We start from the raw sequence: 21545 nt of genomic DNA on the forward strand, positions 1-21545 counted from the left end.
AATATATGTCTACCTGTGGCTGATTCAGGTTGAGGTTTGACAAAAAACAACAAAATTCGTAAAGCAATTATCCTTCAATAAAAAATAAATTAAAAAATAGTAATTCAGGAATCTTGATAGCTGTTTGTTAAGCATATTATTATTAAAACTAAATGATATAAGTTAATACTTGAATTACATTAAAAGAAAAAGTAATGGATCCTCAAAATTCATCCTTTTATTAATTGTCTTATCACCTTTTATGATTATCTACGTGCCTGAGGTTATTCACAAATACGCTATCTGGAAATGCTACATAATGGTGTGCTACTGGGTATCTCTTCCCAACTCCGTGTTGACAGATACAGCATTAGCTTCAAATGTCACCATGACAGTATTTACATCCCAGAAACCAGTAAATCCAAGAAGTCAAGGCATCCTCCCCACTCCCCTGGTGAGAGACGGTTTTTAAACATCGACCAGCACACCATCACCGGATGTCAACATCAGAAAATGAGAGACCCCAGAGGAGGCAGACTGTGCCAGGCAAATTCCTTTCTGCCTATAATAGGGGGAGAAGTGCTGGTCAGCATGCCTTTCCTCTGGCATGCAAAGACGCAACTCTAAGCACTCACAGAGGAAATCGGAAGAAAGAGACGGAGAGACCGCCTGGATCCAGCCATGCCCGAAGCCAGGAAGACCTGCTGCATGGATTTTACTCTTGTGAGACTTGCCTAGGGGCATCCTTTTCTCCATCTGACGAAGACATCAGGAGGACTCACAGGTCAGCCCAGGAGGGGACAGGTGACTCTTTGCCCTGGAGTCTTCCATGCGAGTGCCAGAAGGAGTCCTCTGAGGACCATGGGCTGAGGTCAGGCAAACGCAGGAGCAAACAAGGGGTGGAGCAGCTGGAGAGGCTGGTCAGGAGGGGGGCGTCTGGGAAGCCCTGAGACCCAAGAGGGGTGCAGGCAGGGGTGTGAGGCTCCAGAAAGAACGGATCTAGGGTTTCTTGCTGGGAAGACTGGCCTGGCTGCAAAGGGTAGTAGAGGCTGAAACGTGGGCAGAGAGTAGGCCCAGGCCTCAGAGAACTTGCTCACAGGGATGGCGACATAGAGACTTTTTTCATAATTTCAGGCAGTGATCACACAAGAGGGATAAGTTGCCATAGCCAGGGCCAAATGAGGGCACTGTGGATCAGGGTGGGGGCCTCAAAGTTGGCCTGAGTCAGTGGCTCCAGCAGGTGCTTGCCTCCCACAGCGGCTGCCCTTTCTTATCCCCCTTTATTTATTTTAACTTAAAATCCCGCTCTAAAATACTGGAGCCTAGTCTTTCACCATGCAGCAGAATCACCCAGGTACCCCTCCTAAAAGGCAGATTTGGGGGCTGTGCCCCTAGGAAATTCCATTGAGAGGTTCCGAAACTAGGCCAGGAATCTCAGGTTGTGAGTCCCTCGGGGAAGATTTCCCATTTTATTGTCAGTTTTCGCCTCTGGCAAAAGCAGCAAGAGCCAATCGGGGCAGGCAGGACTGGTCACAGAATTTGCAGAGTCCAGCATAAAGGGAAATTGCAGGGCCCCTTGTTCCAAAGTTATTAAGGATTTCAAGACTGCAGAACATTTAACCAGGCACAGACCCATCCAAGCAGGTGACTGCCCCCAGGAAGCCCTGCTAGCCGGGCCCCATCTGCCTGTGGGGCTCCCGTGTCATCTCAGTATTTGTGTTAGCGACCAGGATTCTTGGTCTCCTAACTCAGTAGAAATTATTATGAGGCCGGACTGGAATTCAGGCAAGGCTTTGCTGGGGCCCCTGCCGCAGTGGGGGGAGCGAGAACAGTAAACAGTATCCTTGTTCGATCGCTCCCCACGCAGGGATGAACTGGTTCCCTATACAGGGTGAAGGCCGAGGTGTGTGCAGGGGGTGGGCAGGACGGGTGGCTCAGTGGTCAGCCCACCCCTTGGTGGTGCCAAGTGCAGGGGGCACGCACATGCCCTGCTCTTGCCCCTGACTTCCTGTTTCTGCTCCCAGCCCTTCAGAAGTGGCAGTTGTGTGTTGGTGTCTTCTTCACGCTGCTGCTGCAGCTCAGTCTGCATTTTAGCCATGTCCGCCTCTGCGACCTTACAGACTGTAGCCCACCAGGCTCCGCTGTCCGTGGGATTTCCCAGGCATCCCCCAATGGTGTATACACACTGTTATTATTAGTCCCTTATCCTTTCTGTTTTGCTGCTAGAGGAGACATTCATCTAAGTACAAGCACTACAGCAAAGGGCCCAGGGCCCAGGGCCCAGTCGGTCTCATCTGTACTCCAGGGGTTGCCCACCTGCCTTTCAAGGACAGTGGCTCCAGGCAAAAGGCAGTGAGTCTTAAAACCCAGTGTCTTGACTTTGGAGGAAAGCCGTGGTCCTCCAGGGTTGGACAGAGCAGCTCTTCAGACTTGGGGAAGTTCCACTTCCTCCCAGGCCCCCGAGGCTCCAGAGCTATGGCTGGGTCACTGTTGGAATCTGGAACAAACACAGAAATGTCTCAGGGAGATGGGAACAAGGTGGGGAGAGGACCCTGCATCTGAGAGCCCAACTAGAAAGGAAGCCGCAGATAAACATCCACAGGGAGTCAAAGCCCGCTGAGCCTCAGACCCGACTCTTGTTGGCCGGGTCACTCTTTCCACTCTCTGATCCTGTACTGAGAAGACACCAAAGCATTGGAGTGACCAACGCATCCCAGTTTGCTTGGGATGTCCCTCGATTCAGCAACAAGAGCCCTGAGCACTGTTCACTGGGTTAGCCTGGGTGAACCAGGAAGGATGGTTAGTCAGCCTCCAGAATTGCGAGTCGCAGGGCCCTGTGTGCAAAGGTTCAGGGACTCCTGTGGGCAGGGGTCCTCCGAGACTCAATGGCTGAGTTCCCGCGATCTGATGCAGCAGCTCAACAGCCTCGCTGGTGGCAGCTGCACTTTTCCTCCGTGTTCACGGGACCTCCTGTCACTCACAACCAGATTCAGCACAGCTTACTAGTGTGGCTGTGGCCAGTGATTTATTGCTCTTGGTTTTTCCTCCCCAAAACTCATGCTCTGAGCAGTGGTCCCCGTCTCTGGGGACATATGAGAATTCCCCTATGGGGATTCCCCTAGGTCATTCTGACCCACCGCCAGGGTTAAAGCCCTGAAGCTCTAGGACCTAGAACACCAGGCACGTGATTTCCCCTTTGTCCAAAACAGTTTATATATATATATATATATATATTTTTTTTTTTTTTTTTTTTTTCAGGAAAATCTTGGCTCTGCTCAGGGTCTCCTTCAGCTCACCTTTCTGCAGCTGTGAAAGGGCCTCCATTCAGGCATAGTTCTGGTTTAAGCAATTCTTTTTTTAACCAAAAAAGTCAGTCCTAGATTACATTTTCTTGATAGTCAAACATTTGGCACTGTCCCTATGATCGATGCAGACATCTTATCTCCAGGTATTTACTTGCCTCTTAAAGATGAAAATCCTGAACTCCAGGTTTAATGACAATGACCAGGAGGATCTATTGATTGTCCAGCTGGAACACTCTTATTCTAAGGATACAGTGAATTTGATGACCAACCCTGTTCCCTTCTTTACATTGGCTACTGGGAAGCTCAGAGAGCTTCACTTTTGCAATTGCCTACATGCTTTGTAAGTTAACTTTACTTTTGGTTTTATCTTGCTCCCTAAGCTTATTTTTTCTCTGTCCTTATCTATTTATTCTGTCCTGTTGAATTGAATGCACACACAAGCCACCACAAATCCTTTCAAAAGCAGAGACTAATATATAAATAAAGTACAAATGGTAATTGCTATGATTAGGAAACTTAATGAAACTACGAGTCATACCATGTGGGGCCACCCAAGACGGACAGGTTATGGTGGAGAGGTCTGACAAAACGTGGTCCACTGGAGAAGGGAATGGCAAACCACTTCAGTATTCTTGCCTTGAGAACCCCATGAACAGTATGAAAAGGCAAAAAGGTAGGACACTGAAAGATGAACTCCCCAGGTCAGTAGGTGCCCAATATGCTACTGGTGATCAGTGGAGAAATAACTCCAGAAAGAATGAAGACATGGAGCCAAAGCAAAAACAAGGCCCAGTTGTGGATGTGACTGGTGGTGGAAGTAAAGTCTGACACTATAAAGAGCAATATTGCATAGGAACCCAGAATGTTAGGTCCATGAATCAAGTTAAATTAGAAGTGGTCAAGCAGGAGATGGCAAGAGTGAACATCGACATTTTAGGAATCAGTGAACTAAAATGGACTGGAATGGGTGAATTTAACTCAGATAACCATTATATCTACTACTGTGGGCAAGAACAGAGAAGGCAATGGCACCCCACTCCAGTACTCTTGCCTGGAAAATCCATGGACAAAGGAGCCTGGTAGGCTGCAGTCCATGGGGTCGATAAGAGTCGGACACGACTGAGCGACTTCACTTTTACTTTTCACTTTCATGCATTGGAAAAGGAAATGGCAACCCACTCCAGTGTTCTTGCCTGGCGAACCCCAGGGATGGGGAAGCCTGTTGGGTTGCCATCTCTGGGGTCGCACAGAGTCGGACACAACTGAAGCGACTTAGCAGCAGCAGCAGCAGTGGGCAAGAATCTCTTAGAAGAAATGCAGTACCCTCATAGTCAACAAAAGAGTCTGAAATGCAGTACTTGGATTCAGTCTCAAAAATGACAGAATGATCTCTGTTCGTTTCCAAGGCAAACCATTCAATACCACAGAAATCCAAGTCTATGCCTCAACCAGTAATGCTGAAGAAGCTAAAGTTGAAGGGTTCTATGAAAGCCTACAAGATCTTCTAGAACTAACACCAAAAACAGATGTCCTTTTCATTATAGGGGACTGGAATGCAAAAGTAGGAAGTCAAGAGATCCTGGAGTAACAGACAGATTTGGCCTTAGAGTACAAAACGAAGCAGGGCAAATGGTAACAGAGTTTTGCCAAGAGAGCACACGGGTCATGGCAAACACCCTCTTCCAACAACACGAGAGATGACTCTACACATGGACATCACCTGATGGACAATACTGAAGTCAGATTGATTATACTCTTTGCAGCCAGAGATGGAGAAGCTCTATACAGTCAGTAAAAACAAGACTGGGGGCTGACTGTGGCTCAGATCATGGACTCTTTATTGCCAAATTCAGACTGAAATTGAAGAAAGTAGGGAAAACCACTAGACCATTCAGGTATGACCTAAATCAAATCCCTTATGATTATGCAGTGGAAGTGTGAAATAGATTTAAGGGACTAGATCTGATAGATAGAGTGCCTGATGAACTATGGATGGAGGTTTGTGACATTGTACAGGAGGCAGTGATTAAGACCTTCCCCAAGAAAAAGAAATGCAAAAAAGCAAAATGGCTGTCTGAGGCGGCCTTCGAAATAGCTGAGAAAAGAAAGAAGCTAAAGGCAAAGGAGAAAAGGAAAGATGATATACCCATTTGAATGCAGAGTTCCAAAGAATAGCAAGGGGAGATAAGAAAGCCTCCTCAGCGATCAATGCAAAGAAATAGAGGAAAACGATAGAATAGTAAAGACTAAAGTTCTCTTCAAGAAAATTAGAGATACCAAGGGAACATTTCATGCAAAGATGGGCACAATCAAGGACAGAAAAGGTATGGACCTAACAGAAGCTGAAGCTACTAAGAAGAGGTGGCAAGAACACACAGAATAACTATACAAAAAAAGATCTTCATGACCCAGATAACCATGATATCCAGATAACCAGATAACTCACTTAGAGCCAGACATCCTGGAATGTGAAGTCAAGTGGGTCTTAGGAAGCATCACTATGAACAAAGCTAGTGGAGGTGATGGAAATTCCAGTTGAGCTATTTCCAGTCCTAAAAGATGATGCTGTGAAAGTGTTGCACTCAACATGCCAGCAAATTTGGAAAACTCAGCAATGGCCACAGGATTGGAAAAGGTCAGTTTTCATTCCAATCCGAAGAAAGGCAATGCCAAAGAATGTTCAAACTACTGCACAATTGCACTCATCTCACATGCTAGCAAAATAATGCTAAAAATTCTTCAAGCCAGGCTTCAACAGTACATGAACTGTCAACTTCCAGATGTTCCAGCTGGATTTAGAAAAGGCAGAGGACCCAGTAATCAAATTGCCAACATCCACTGGATCATAGAAAAAGCAAGAGAATTCCAGAAAAATATCTACTTCTGCTTCATTGATTACACCAAAGCCTTTGACTGTGTGGATCACAACCAACTGTGGAAAATTCTTCAAGAGATAGGAATACCAGACCACCTGATCTGCCTCCTCAGAAATCTGTATGCAGGTCAGGAAACAACAGTTAGAAATGGACATGAAACAACAGACTGGTTCCAAATTGGGGAAGGAGTACGTCAAGGCTGTATATTGTCACCCTGCTTATTTAACTTAAATGCAGAGTACATTATGCGAAATGCTGGGCTGGATGAAGCACAAGCTGGAATCAAGATTGCCGGGAGAAATATCAATAACCTCAGATATACAGATGACACAACCCTTACAGAAGAAAGTGAAGAGGAATTAAAGACCTTCTTGATGCAAATGAAAAGAGAGAGTGAAAAAGTTGGCTTAAAACTCAACATTCAAACAACTAAGATCATGGCATCTGGTCCCATTACTTCATGGCAAACAGATGGGGAAACAATGGAAACAGTAAGAGAGTTTATTTTCTTGGGCTCCAAAATCACTGCAGATGGTGATTGCAGCCATGAAATTAAAAGATGCTTGCTCCTTGGAAGAAAAGTTGTGACCACCATAGACAGTGTATTAAAAAGCAGAGACATTACTTTGCTGACAAAGGTCCATCTAGTCAAAGCTATGGTTTCTCCAGTAGTCATGTATGGATGTGAGAGTTGGACTATAAAGAAAGCTGAGGGCCAAAAATTGATGCTTTTGAACTGTGGTGTTGGAGAAGACTCTTGAGAGTCCCTTGGACTGCAAGGAGATCCAACCAGTCTATCCTAAAGGAGATCAGTCCTGAATATTCATTGGAAGGACTGATGCTAAAGGTGAATCTCCAATACTTTGGCCACCTGATGCGAAGAGCTGACTCATTAGAAGAGACCCTGATGCTGGGAAAGATTGAAGGCAGGAGGAGAAGGGGACAAAAGGAGATGAGATGGTTGGGGGCATCACCTACTTGATGGACATGAGTTTGAGTAAGCGCCGGGAGTTGGTGATGGATAGGGAAGCCTGGTGTGATGCCGTGTGTGAGGTCGCAAAGAGTTGGACATGACTGAGTGTCTGAACTGACTGATTATAAGGAAGGGAAAGAGCCCAAAAAATACAGGAGACTCTACATAGCAGATCCTGCTGACTCTCATGATGCAAGGTTTCCAGTTTTGGGTGAAGGCTTCTGCTCCACCCCATCTCATACAAAATAAAAAATTAATACTCAAATGCCCGACCCAGGGAACTCACTTCAGCTTTCTCTATGAAACTGTCTCCTAGCCTCTCCACACAGTCCAAGCTGAGTAACTAACAAATGCCTTCAATAGCACATTTATCCTTCCCGGTCAAGAGCACAATTATCTTGATTGGTTGACAAGCTCGAGTCTGTGCTCTCCAGGGGTGATGTCACTGCTGGGTGGGAGTGCTACCAGAGTCAGTTGTTATAATTAATCTACTTACTTAGTTGCTGAGGGGGCCTTTTGCAATAATATGCAAATATTCATTTAAAACTTACAGCAATATTTTGAGCCAAGAGTGCAGCCTTTTTAACAGGAATGCAGGGAAGCCTTAAACACCTGAAGTTAAGCTCTTTGTGGCTGATGACTTGGTTCTCAGCGGGGTTATATTTGTATCAGAAAGTTGGTTATTCCAGGAATGCTTTTGCTCAGAAAGCAGGGAGGCTGGGTAGGATATCGAAGATTTCTTCACTTTCTTCCAGCTGTGTGACTATTGGGAGATTCTGTTTAAATGGCTCAGGCAGAATCTCCATTTTATAACGCGTGTCCAATTTCCATCATAGACTCTTAGTGCTGAAAATCTCTGCTGCTGCTGCTAAGTCGTTTCAGTCGTGTCGGACTCTGTGTGACTCCATAGATGGCAGCCCACCAGGATCCCCCGTCCCTGGGATCCTCCAGGCAAGAACACTGGAGTGGGTTGCCATTTCCTTCTCCAATGCATGAAAGTGAAAAGTGAAAGTGAAGTCGCTCAGTCGTGTCTGACTCCTAGTGACCCCATGGACTGCAGCCTACCAGGCTCCTCCATCCATGGGATTTTCCAGGCAAGAATACTGGAGTGGGTTGCCATTGGCTTCTCTGGGGAATGTTTAATCCAGCCCTTCCTTCCATGAATACATAGAAATTTGTCCAGGTTCACTCAGAGAATAAGCCGCAGACTTTGGATTACAATTCAATCTCCATCACACCTGTGGCCAACCCAGAACCAGGCACACTGAATTCAGTCTTAAGGGGCAAGGGAGGGATAAATTAGGGGTTTGGGATCAAAATACACACTCTGGTATATATAAAATAGATCATCAAAAAGGACCTAGAGTATGGCACAGGGAACTATACTCAATGTTTTATGATAACCTATAACGGAAGTGAATGTAAAAAAGGAATATATTTACATATATATGTATAATTGAAGAGCTTTGATGTACATCTGAAACTAACACAATTTTAAATCAATCATACTTCAATAAGCATTAAACAAAAAAAAAATACTAAAAAGTGTAGTTCTAACTTAAGACAAACGTTCACAGACTTCCTCCAAGCCCTTTCCAACCTCCTCAATGCATTCATTCAAGGGGCATTCACAATGACGTCCATCCTCCAAGCATTGCAGAGTTGACCGAGGCATCTATGCCCCAAACCATCTGAATGAACAGCCTTCTGAACACATAAAGGAATACAAGTCCTAATGGAAAGTCCCGCAGGCAGTGAGAATTCTCTGTTTGGGAATCCAGCCCCGCCGCCTCTCTATGGGCAGCCAAGACCTGCATTTCTGTCTGCCCCATTCTTGCGTATTAGCAGAACACTTCTGTCAAGAGCGGTCTGCAGCTTGGTACACACACACTCTCTCGAGCATCATCTCATTTGCTAAAGCCTCCTTTAGAGACAGTCTCACCCCTGTAAATTGGGACACAGTGCAAGGCACATCCATGGGGTGAAATCCAGCTGCACCTGAGGAACGGCTGTCCCTGTGGTCTCCCCCACCCGCGTGTCCTACCCTGGGCCACCATCCCCCGCCAGGTCTTGGATAGTGTTTGGGGAGAGTTGGGTGCTGAACTGATGGCATCTGGATCATATCAGATTTTCAAATGTCAGACTAAACATATTTTCTGGTCTTTTCCCGAGGGCTAAGATGGACTGCTCATAAATTTGTCTCCTCTCTCTCTGCATGGATTTTACACTGTAGATTTCACAGATCAGCTGTTTCCAATGCCTTCCTATCTCAAATGGCAGATAAAAATGGAAAAGCTGAGGCTCAGCCAGGACGCCAAGAAGACGCAAGCTGCGGGCGTGTGACCCATTGTTTGGGTGTTCAAGATGACAGTAATGCTGCCTGGAGTTTACTTCACATAGCCACCCTGCTGTCTCCAGCTCTGATCCAGCCTACAGAAGGGAGAGAGAAGCTTTAAAAAAATGATAATCAACAATGAGGTCACAGCCCAGAACATCCCAGCCTTCCTGGACCCAGCCAAACAAAAACAATCTTAGTGGCAACAGAAGCCGTGTGGGTCCTTTGAGTCAAGGGATCATGGCTGGTAGAGCCAAGCAGGATGAAACTCACAAATAGGGGAGTTCACTAAAGAATCATGGCTTAGAACTGAAGAATCTCAACACCAGTCCCAGACAGTCTTCTATCCTAGGTTCTAAACTCTAGCAACTCAAGCGGTGTCTAGCACACAGCAAGCAGTCAATAACCCACAACTACCTACTCTGCTGGGCTGTGATTCCAGAGCCCAGCACAGCACTTGGAACATCGTAAGTATTCAATAATTGTTGACAGACTGATTACATTCATAGAAAATAACTGAGTGTTCAGACTCACTGAAGGAAAGAAAGAAGGGAGGAAGGCAGGAAGGGAGAAAGGAAAGGAGGGAAGGATATTATTAAATCTCTGCCTAAAGCTAACAAGTCAAAAAGCTGGACTCTGTTTCTCACAAGCCAATCCCTTCAGCTGTTGGACACTTTGCTCTCAACATTATAAAGTCCTCCCATCGATGGAGCCAAAATCTGCCATGTTGTAACTCCCTCTTGGCAGGTCTAGTTTTCTCATCTATGTCTTCCTGGCTCTTTCCAGAGGGTCCTTCCCAGAAGGAAGCAGACCTTCTGCATTCTCTATCTGTTAGTGTTGGAAGCTAGCAGGAAACCACAGGGTTTTTAGCCGCAGAATCACAGGAAGGGAGAGTCTGAAGAAATCAACAAGTCTGTTTCGTCTAAGAATTCATTTGCTCTGGTTTCCCCAGGCATCTGTGGAATGATGTCTTTAAAAAGACCTAGGTCTGCCATCCTTGTTACCAATGCCAAGAGCAAGCCTTCCTATACCAAGATGGCGGCCACAGAGCAATGAGGCCCATGGACGCTTTGGTGACCTCACCACGTGTCAATTAGGCTGACCCACATTTCCCAGACTGATCTTTCTTGCATGTTTTCAGCAAGGTTGGTTACACTGTTTGCCTCAGTTCAGATATCAGAAAGGGTTCCCTAGACTCCACAGAATATACTCGTGTTCAATTCAGTTCAGTTCAGTTCAGTCGCTCAGTCGTGTCTGACTCTCTGCGACCCCATGGACTGCAGCACACCAGGCCTCCCTGTCCATCACCAACCTCCGGAGCTTGCTCACACTCATGCCCATTAGTCAGTGATGCCATCCAACCATCTCATCCTCTGTCCTCCCCTTCTCCTCCTGCCTCATGTTAAGGCTTTTATTTAAAGCCAGAAGATCCAGTGCAAGGAAAGAAAGAGAGCGCAGGGCAAAAGCATAGCTCTGAGACACAGGATCTGTACACTGGGGCCCAGCCTTTGTCCACATGGACTGCACTGAATCTCTGGATTGAACTGCAGAGACCTGTGTGAGGAAACTTGGCTTCAGGAGAACTCACTGAAAGGGGCCGGGGGCCATGCCAGCCAGGCTTCTCAAAACTGGTAAGGCCGTTGCAATCCACCAGCAAAGAAGAGATCCCTGAGGCTTGCCAGGAGAGTTTCAGACCTCAGACAGGGCATCACACACCTCATTGCCTTCACCTTGGTCATAAGTCAAAAACCAGACGTTCAGTGTCCCCAGAAGTGAAGGCAGGGCTGTTCCGATCTCTCCGCAGCAGGGCACAGGGGAGATTTTTGGACAGAAGGGAAGAAGCAGACATGTAGGACGTGCAAGTTGTTACTGATCTGCTGACTCATCTGCCCAAAGTGGTAGGATTTTCCCTGACTCCTCCCTCAGCACCTCTGCTCTGATTTCTGGGCCAGGAGTCGGCGTTTAGATTCATGACAAAGGGCCCGGCTTCTGCAGGATACCCATACCGCCCACATAGAGACAGCAGACGTCAGTGCCTCTGCATGGGGGTCCAGCTCATGCTTATGGGTTCCAGCTTGTTATTGATTTCCCCCCGCTCAGTATCATCTTTCCTTCATAGCTGCCTGTCCTGACTTCAAGCTTCAGCATCAGATGTGAAGACAGCAGCCTTGCGGAGACCACTTGCAGCCCCTGCAACTATGTGAGGTCATATCTGAGACAAATCCTGCATCTCCTGTTTTTGCCTCTCAGTGGATCTGTTTGTCCGGCTGACTCCTGACCACTGGCTGATGGGTGCTCTGCTGTTCCCTGGGAGCACAGTCCTCGTCCTCCCCTCTCCCTCTGTGTTGCAGGATAATGCCACGTGGAGGCCAATTCCCTGGACTCTGCTTCCACACACAGGACCACTCGACTTGCGAGCACCTCTGACGATCTCTGGTCGGCGTGCAGGTGGGAGGCTGGGGGGGCAGCCCTGTTCTCAGGGATGGAGGAGGCTGACTGTCTATGCAGACGAGCAGGTCCCAGGCGAAGAGCCCAGGAAGCTCAGCTAATTTCTCACAAGAGGAAAAATGCCAGTGACAAGAAATGGCTGGAGAACTCCACTAGCCACAGGGAGTGGAGATCCTTAGGTCTCTCAGAAGCCTCAAGGCAGGAGAGCAAGATGAGTCCACAGCACAGACAGGAGGGCGCCTCGCCACATGGGTGTCGGGACAGACGCCTAGCCCACTGCACCCCAGGAGGCTCGGCGTGCGAGGGAGATGATGACACGCTTTCTCCAGGCCCACACCCAGCGGTTGGGATCTCGGGCACCTTCCACCCGAGAGGCTGCAGACCTTGGGGCTGCAGCTGGCCTGCTGCCATGTTTCGTTCGGCCTTAACAGTACAGTTAGAAGTTTTTTAATTCGTTGCCAGTTTTTACTAATTTGTGATTTCACATTTAAAAAAAAATCTGCATTTCCCACTTTTCTTGAAAAAAATCAGGAGATTTGGCAAGTCTAGTTCCTATCTTTCAGCATGGCAAAAATTGGCCATAGCTGAGAAACAGCTGTTCTTGTTAGACAGGGAGAGATACTCCTGGCTTCTGTGGCCTCTCTCAACCCACTGCCCTGGCTTATGTGACCTGCCCGCTCCTGGGGGCCCCTGAGTTCACAGGCCCCCGCCCTTCCATCTGCAGCCCAACCCCACCGTAGGGGGCACCCCAGTTGCCAGCGTCCGCACCTCTATGCCTGAGGATGGTCTTTGGGGGTCAGTGCCTCTGTTTGCTCCCCAGCAGGCTGTGAGTGCCCCTCCGCAGCTGTCCTCCGCTGACAGGGTTGGTGCATACACACCCCAGCTCCCCCTTCCTTGGCTGCCATCACTCTGAGGCAGGCTGCCCTCTGACCCCCAGATATCCCCCAAGATGTTATGCCCCAGGTACCCACAGTAGTAGCTGCCCTGATTACATGCCCTTCAAAGCCTGCCCACCTTCCCTCTCTTCCCCTCTCCCCTCCCTGAATAAACCATCTGTTCAGGTTTTTTTTGTGCAGTAAGGAGACCTCATATGAGTGTTGTTCTACCAAGCTGCTGTGAATCCTGGCTTAGAGAATACAGAACCACTCACTGCTCTCTGGCCTTCTGGTCAACCAATAAATACATAACTTTGCCTTAACATACTTATGTTCAAAGACATCTTATTTAATATATATTGTGGATTCATGAACATTAAACCCACTGGAGCTCGCGCGGGAATGAAGCTGACCTGACTCTTGCGTCTCCCCCATAAGGCTCATCGCGGCCTTCTGCGCTTAGGACGCTGGCAGCGCTTCAGGACTAGGCTTGGGGCCATTTTAAACAGCAAAATCGCCAACACAAAACACGAAAAGGCGTAAACACAGCACTAAATAGAAAAAGTCAACATTTGCCCCATTCTGTGCGTGTCTGCAAATGATTCTGAGGTTACAGATCAACTGCAGCAAGTAGGCAAAATCACAAAAACAAAATCCATCAGAACACCCCCGCGCCCGCTTCTAGGGGACCCCGAATGAAGACATCTCAGAGGTATTTTCTTCCTCAAGTAGACCAGGGGCAACTGAAAACCCTGGAGGAAACGCAGCACAGTAGTTTCAGGACTTGCCATCAGGTAACAGGGAGGTGACCCATGAGAGAGGGAAACCAACGAGGTGAGTCCTGGGATTTCCCCAGCGTGTTGCCTGGAGACCGTTTCCAGGCTGCAGCGCAGGAGGGTGGAGCTTCTCCGGGTGGAACTGGGGGGTGATCTGAGGAGGTGGAGCTGGGAGACCCGGAGGCAGGGGTGTTATAGGCCTGGGGGCAGAGCGCTGGGAGCAGAGAGCTGTGAGCAGAGGGCTCTGAGGACCAGCAAGGATCAGAACCTGCCTGTGGCGAAGCTCACCAAGGCCAGGGACCAGGGAAAGGAGCGCCTGGAGGAGCCGAGGGCGGAACCCCCAGCGCTCACACTGGGTGGGCAGCAGCCCCGCTCCAAAGAAGAGATCCTAGACATGCACGGGACACCGGGAGGGGGACTCAGGTCTTGTCTCAGCAGTGGAGACGCTGACCCTCACTTAAACGCTGACCCTCACTTAAACACTGCTCCAAGGCCAGACCTTCTGGGGAAAGCTCAACAATATAGAAATACAGAAGTATCTGGTATCCAACAAGATAAAATTCACAGCATCTGGCATCAAATTAAAAATGACAAGGCATGCAAAGAGTCAGTAAAATATGACCCATGACGAGGAGGAAAATGAACAGAAACAGATCAAGAACAACAGATCAAGAAGCGTCCCCAGAGATATGGAGAAAGCAGGGGCGACAAAGCCACACGTGGGTGGGTCTCCCTGAACGGGCAACTCTGGGGTCGACACCCAAGTGGAGAAATGAGCCCTATGACTGGACCTCTGCGAAAAGAGCCCTCAAGCAGAACAGAGGGTAAAGGAAAGGCCCTGCTGTAGGGTGAGGCTGGCCGGCCTGAGGCTGGTGTTACTGGGGCGGGGGTGGGTGTGGGGGGGCGCTCTGCCCGAGGGTGGAGACCCCGCAACCCCACACCCTTAGGTCTCTGAGAGCCCCCGGGAAGGGGAATTTTCTCTCCCATCATCCCCAACTCCCAGAGGTCCCTACATTCTAAACCACATCTCCCAGGGGCTTCCCTGGTTGCCCAGTGGTTACGATTTTGCCTTCCACTCCAGAGGGTATGTAGGGGTTCAGTCCCTGGGCGGAGAGCTCAGATCCCACATGCCTTGGTGCCAAAAAACAGAAAAACAGAAGCACTGCTGTAGCAAGTTCAATAAAGACTTTAAAATGGTCCACATCAAAATAAATAAATAAATAAAACCCACATCTCCCAGAATGCCTGCCTCTTGAACCTGGAAGTCACGCAACTCCCACCCCCAGGACATCCTGGTGTGGGATTTGGAAAATATGGTCCAATCTGTCAATTCCTATGAGCTGCCCACTGGGGGCTGGGCTGTTGAGAACAGTTGTTTAGGACCCACTCGTTCACCTCTGACTCTGAGTGGCTTCAGGGAAAACAAATATGAGCACAGACACCCACACACACACACACACCCACACACCCACACCCACACACACACACACCCACACACACACACACACACCCACACCCACACCACACACACACACACACACACACACACCCCAGAAGCAGCACCAGAGTCCAAAGGAAAAACATTTTTTCCATGAGATATTTTATGCTCACAATCTAAGATCAAAATCAAATCAGGAAAAAAAAAATGAGCAATCCATTTCAGGAACCCACCCCACCTTAGTTCCTCCTACAGTTATCAAAAGGGTCACTTCTCATGATGATGGCTACTTACCCTCCATCAATCTGGTCCACCAGATGCCTGAACTCTGAGCTTACCAACTCCCCTGCTCTCTCTTGTCTCCATCAGTTCAGTTGAGTTGTTCGGTCGTGTCTGACTCTTTGCGACCCCATGGACTACAGCACACCAGGCTTTCCTGTCCATCATCAACTCCCAGAGATTGCTCAAACTCACATCCATCAAGTCGTGGTGCCCTCCAACCACCTCATCCTCTGTTGTCCCCTTCTCCTACTGCCTTCAATCTTTCCCAGCATCAGGGTCTTTTTCAGTGAGTCAGTTCTTCACATCAGGCAGCCAAAGTATCAGATTTCAGCTTCAGCATCAGTCCTTCAAATGAATATTCAGGACTGATTTCCTTTAGGATGGCCTGGTTGCATCTCCTTGCAGTCCAAGGGACTCTCAAGAGTCTTCTCCAACACCATAGTTCAAAAGCATCAATTCTTGGGCGCTCAGCTTTCTTTATAGTCCAACTCTCACATCCATACATGACTAGTGGAAAAACCATAGCTTTGACAGACGACCTTTGTTGGAAAAGTAATGTCTGTTTTTTAATATGCTGTCTAGATTGGTCCCTGGGTTGGGAAGATCCCTGGAGAAGGGAAAGGCTACCCACTCCAGTATTCAGGCCTGGAGAATTTCATGGTCTGTAAAATCTATGGGGTCACAAAAAGTTGGACACGACTGAGTGACTTTCACTTTCATCCAAGGAGCAAGCATCTTTTAATTACATGGCTGCAGTCATCTGCAGTGATCTGCAGTGATTTTGGAGCCCAAGAAAATAAAGTCTGTCACTGTTTCCATTGTTTCCCCATCTATGAAGTGATGGGAGTAGATACCATGATCTTAATTTTTCGAGCCTTGTCTAACTCAATGAAACTATGAGCCATGGTGTGTAGGGCCACCCAAGACAGATGGGTCATGGTGGAGAGTTCTGACAGAATGTGGTCCACTGGAGAAGGGAATGGCAAACCACCTCAGTATTCTCACCTCGAGAACCCCATGAACAGTATGAAAAGGCAAAAAGATAGGATACTGAAAGAGGAACCCCCCAGGTTGGTAGATGCCGAATATGCCCAGTTGTGGATGTGACTGGTGATAGAAGCAAAGTCTGATGCTGTAAAGAGCAATATTGTATAGGAACCTGGAAAGTTAGGTCCATGAATCAAGGTAAATGGAAGTGGTAAGAGTGAACGTTGACATTTTAGGAATCAGTGAACTAAAATGGACTGGAATGGGCAAATTTAACTCAGATGACCATTATATCTACTACTGTGGGCAAGAATCCCTTAGAAGAAATGAAGTAGCCCTCATAGTCAACAAAACAGTCGGAAATGCAGTACTTGGGTGCAATCTCAAAAATGACAGAATGATCTCTGTTTGTTTCCAAGGCAAACTATTCAATACCACAGAAATCCAAGTCTATGCCTCAACCAGTAATGTTGAAGAAACTAAAGTTGAAGGGTTCTATGAAGACCTACAAGACATTCTAGAATTAACACCAAAAAAAGATGTCTTTTTCATCATAGAGGACTGGAATGCCAAAGTAGGAAGTCAAGAGATACCTAGAGTAACAGGCACGTTTGGCCTTGGAGTACAAAGCGAAGCAGGTCAAAGGCTGACAGAGTTTGCCAAGAGAACGCACTGGTCATAGCAAACACCCTTATCCAGCAACACAAGAGAAGACTCTACACATGGACATCCCCAGATGGTGAATACCAAACTCAGATTGATTATATTCTTGTCTTCATCACTCCCTCCAAAATCTTCAAAAGCCATATCTGCACTGCTGGCATCTGATTTTACATCTTCAAGCCAGACCTGTCCCCTGACCTCCAGGTGGTGGCTCAGAGGTTAAAGTGTCTGCCTGCAATGCGGGAGACCCTAGTTCAATTCCAAGGTTGGGAACATCCCCTGGAGAAGGAAATGGCAACCCACTCTAGTATTCTTGCCTGGAGAGTCCCATGGACGGAGGAGCCTGGTGGGCTACAGTCCACAGGGTCGCAAAGAGTCGGACACGACTGAGCGATTTCACTTTCACTATCCATATGTCTAGCTGCCCACACCTCCCTTCCCTTTAGCTGTCAAGATGCCATCTTCAAGGATGCATGTCCCCCGCTGAGCCTCTGCTGTTCCTCTGCTCCCAGCCTTCCCATCTCCTTCGAGGGCAACTTGATTCCTCCAACTGCCTGGACCCAAAACTTGTAACCATCCTTGACTCATATGTCTCTCACCCACAAATTCACCGACAAATCTTACGGGCTTTTCCTTAAAATACGTGCCCAAGCTGAGCACTCACCTCTGGCTCCAGGGATGCCCTTGTGTCTCGCTGCAGCAACACCTCAGTCGGTCTTCCTGCTTCTGCCCTGTGCTCCCACTGTCTAACTTCAGCAGCCAGAGCGCCCCAGTTAGCATCCCAGTCCATGGTGCCTGTCTTCTGCTTACAGCCCTCCAAGGGCTCCCATCTTAGAGGAAAAGCCCAAGTGCCCTCAGTGCCCCCCAAGTCCTAAAAGATGCCGCCCTTACCTCTCTCACCCCACCCCCACCCGCCCACTCTGTTCCAGCCTCGCGGGCCCTCTGCGAGTCCTCAAAAGGCCAGGCACGCTCTCACCTTTGCACCTGCTGCTCCTCTCCCTGCACCAAGCTGCCCAGTCCTCCTCCTTCAGCAGAGCTTCTGGGACCCCTTCCTCACTCCGGGTCGATTGCCCACCCCCAGCCCCTGCTCTCCAGCCCCCTGCCTCTGTCTTCTCCTTAGCACTACAGCCATCTCTCCCACTGTAGGTCTTAATCGCGCTTGTCTGTCCCACCAGGCTGTAAGTTCCACAAGGCACACATTTTGCTGTTTTATTGGCTGCAATCTCCGCGCCCAGCCCCCGGGATAATTCGGCAGAAGGTGGAGGCTCTTCATTACGTGTGGTTTGAATGAAGCGAGTTGACAACGGAGGGAGTGTGCCCCTCCCGTTTCAGCATCCCTCTCCGTGTCCCCACCTGCTGGGTAGCTGAGGCCGGGCGGGCATTCAGGGGCTTGGGAAGAGCTTGTTATGGGAGCATCTTCACCAGCTCACCTCCCTTTCAGAAGGAGGAGGAGGAGGGTCCTCAGGAAGGGAGGGAGGGCCCAGCCTGGCTCTCCGGGATCACCTATAGAAGACTGAGGGTGCAAACAGCCCCCCAGCTCCCCGCATTTCCGTCCCTGGAACAGCTTTCTTGAAATCAAGAGGGAATCCTCTTTCCCGCCCCTTTGGGTGGGGAGAGAAGCCTTCCTGGGGTCAGATGCAGATCGGACCTCCCCGGGGTGTTCCCGCTGGGATTGGTCCCAGCAGCGTCAGTGTTTGTTTTCCCCGGGTCGTGTTCCAGAGAACAGTGAGGGCTTTAGGACCAGGAGCCGGGCGCCCGCCCGCCCGCCGCCGGGCCCGCAGCGTCCTGGCCGAGCGCTGAGCGCTGTGTGAAAGCAAATTAGCCTGCTCCGGCTTCACATCTGTGGATCCGACCTGACCTGAAGGGTCCAAAGGAGGACGGGGGTCAGCTCCGCCGGACTGAGACCTCCCGGCTTCCCCCACCCCCCACCAGACACCCCACAGCAACCTGACCCTTCATGCAAGCGGCGGGGGGCTGGGAGCGAAACACGTGGGACTCCCTGAGCAGAAAGGAATTATTCTTTCTCCCAAAGAGGAAAAGGGCATCAGGGTTCGATCTGAAGTTCCCCCCTCCCCGGCCCCCCGTGGATGGGCTTTCGGAAGGCAATTAAAGACATCCGCTCAGAGAGGACCTGGGCTGGGACCTGGGTTGGTGGTTTTCTGATTGTCAGTGGCAGCCGGTCTTACACACGCTGCTGGCAAGTGTCAGCTGCGAGAAAAAAAAAAAGGACCAGGTTAAGTGAGCTGGCAAAAAAGAAAAAAAAAGCTTCCAAGTGGACCCAGGAAGCCAGGTTGCGCTGCCAGCGTGGAGGACCCCGGAGCGGGAGGAGACAGTGAAGTGGAGCATGACCTGTTGCGTTTGGCGGCTCCCCGCAGCATGCTTGTGAGGAAGCGGCGCAGACACGGGCCCTGCCGGCGCCAGGCGCTGCTCGCCCTCCTGGCGCTGGGGTGCGTGCTGCTGATGCTGGGGGCCCTGCACCCGCCCCCGCACGCCCTGCCCCGGGCGCCCCCAGCCCCGCAGGCGGCCGGGCGCAGCCCCCAGGCCGGCTACCGCCTGGACTTTGGGGACCCCCAGGAGTGGCTGCTGGAGTCCGAGGAGGAGGACCGGGAGTACGACCGCCTGCCGCCCCTCGTCTCCCTGAGGGAGGACCAGCTCCTGGTGGCCGTGGCCTCGCCCAGGGCCGGAAGGAACCGGAGCCGGGGTGGGCGAGGCGGCGGCTACCGGCTCATCCCGCGGCCGCAAAAGCGGCAGAACCCGGCGGCCCCGGAGAGGGACTGGGCGGCCGAGGAGGAGGATGAGGAGGACGGAGAGGCGTCCGAAGAAGGGGAGCGGACCGCGCTCAGCCGGGAGGAGGCGCCCAGTGCCCGCAGCCCCCCGCACAGCGGGGGCTCGCGGCATCCGCTGTAAGTGAACCCCGGCCGCCCCTTCCCGGTTCCCGGAGGGGCGCAGGCGCTCCGCCCGCCGCCCCCGCTGTGGCAGGCGGCGCTTCTCCAGGTGTGGTTCCCGGACCGGCGGCATCACCTGGGGACTTGTTAGAGCCGCAGAGGCAGAAACCCCGGGTGCGGTCCGGCCGTCTGTCTTTAACCAGCCCTCCAGGGGAGACCCACCGTCCTACAGACGGAGAAGGAGAAACTCTTCCCTGTCCCTTCTCTTCCCCACCGACCCGGGTTCCAGTCCTTCTGTCTCTGGATCTGCCGGTCAGAGGTATCCCTAACCCCGAGGGGCCTGGGAGCCGATGTTCCCCGAGACGCTTCCAGGACTAAGTGATTCCGGCACATTTTGATATTCTGAGTGATGGGCTTGCTTTTCTTTTAGATGAAAGTAACGACTGCAGTTAATATTTATGTGGATCTTGCCATTGCTTGGCTTTAATCAAAGAGCTTTTCACGAATACACTGATAAAGGCCTTACAGCTTAGCGAGAGGGGTGCTAGCTCTGCTACCATGCCTATTTTATAGGTATGAACATGGAGACGGCAATGGCACCCCACTCCAGTACTCTTGCCTGGAAAATCCCATGGACGGAGGAACCTGGTGGGCTACAGTCCATGGGGTCGCCAAGAGTGGGACACGACTGAGCGACTTCACTTTTTCACTTTCATGAGGCACAGAGAGGCCAAGTGACTCGTTCACAGTCACACAGCTGGGAGGCACCAAAGCCGGGATTTGCTCCAACCAGCCCGAGCCCCTCCCTACACTATGCCTTCCCCCTTAGTCCACTAGACGAGGTGGACTGTGCAGGACCCAGGAGTTAGAATACTGCGCTGATGCAGTCTGACCTGGCAGGGTGGCTCCATCACTTCTAGGACCACCCCAGGAGGCAGGCTGGGAGGTGTGATGACCCACAAACTGTGCTCAGGGAGACGGTGGGCTCGTCCTGGACCCCCTGCTCTCCCCACCATCCCCATCATCCAGGGGCAGTGCAGCTGGGTAGCTGGGTGCTTGGATCCCTTCCTTGTAGGCACGGCTCTTCCCGGAGCCCGGAGAGTTTCCCGGGAAGCAAACCCACCCTCCGCGCCTCTGGGTGGGAGGGTCGGAGCGGGGCAGCAGGGGGCGGGGCCACGTAGTCCTCGGAGCCGACGGGCTCCTCGCCCTCAGGGGTGGGCAGATGCGCAGACTCTGGACCTCAGCGCCTCCTTCAGGTCGCAAGCCCCCGCCCTGCTGCTTGTCTCCAGGTCTCAACCGAAACAGCTCCTTTCGGGAAACTCCCAGACCCCGCCAGGCCCGCCCTGTCGCCGTTTTGTGCTGCCGGCCGCTTTAATTCATAGCACTCGCTGCAGCTGAGGCTAAATGGTCCTTGATGTATCGGTTCATTCAGTGCCTGCTTCCCTTGCCATGCGGTGAGCCTGGAGGCCCAGCACACGGTAAAGGAACGACTGCTGAATGAGCCGATATATCGTCTTCTAATTCTTTGATGCATCTTTTCATTGGCCTAGAGCAAGAATGTTTTACCAACCAGACACACGGCCTCAATCAAGAGTCTGTGATTGTGTGTGTGTGTGACTGGGTATCTGCCTGGTGCAAGGTGAACGCACTGAGTTGTGTGTTGAATGGATGCTGTGCATGTGTGCTGTGTGCAGTGTTAGTGGTGCCCGTGCTGTGCTGTGCT

At 50.3% G+C, this 21545-nt stretch overlaps 1 protein-coding gene and 1 long non-coding RNA gene across 2 annotated transcripts in view; one reads left to right on the top strand and one right to left on the bottom strand.

Annotated features, from left to right (window-relative positions):
* Nucleotides 1-202: 202 nt before the first annotated feature.
* LOC112448134 (uncharacterized) lies at nucleotides 203-18638 on the bottom strand. The gene is made up of 2 exons (XR_009495779.1): nucleotides 17602-18638; nucleotides 203-2476 (listed from the first exon to the last, which is right to left on the bottom strand). It is a non-coding gene; the product is annotated as an uncharacterized lncRNA (long non-coding RNA).
* Nucleotides 18639-18772: 134 nt separating this feature from the next.
* The window catches only part of GALNT15 (polypeptide N-acetylgalactosaminyltransferase 15), a 47343-nt gene continuing 44570 nt past the window's right edge, over nucleotides 18773-21545 (top strand). The window contains 1 exon segment of the mRNA NM_001193182.2: nucleotides 18773-19840. Coding sequence (NP_001180111.2) covers nucleotides 19314-19840 — 527 coding nt within the window. The 5' untranslated portion in view covers nucleotides 18773-19313.

Source organism: Bos taurus, chromosome 1 (assembly GCF_002263795.3).
Source record: "Bos taurus isolate L1 Dominette 01449 registration number 42190680 breed Hereford chromosome 1, ARS-UCD2.0, whole genome shotgun sequence".
Lineage (NCBI taxonomy): Eukaryota > Metazoa > Chordata > Mammalia > Artiodactyla > Bovidae > Bos > Bos taurus.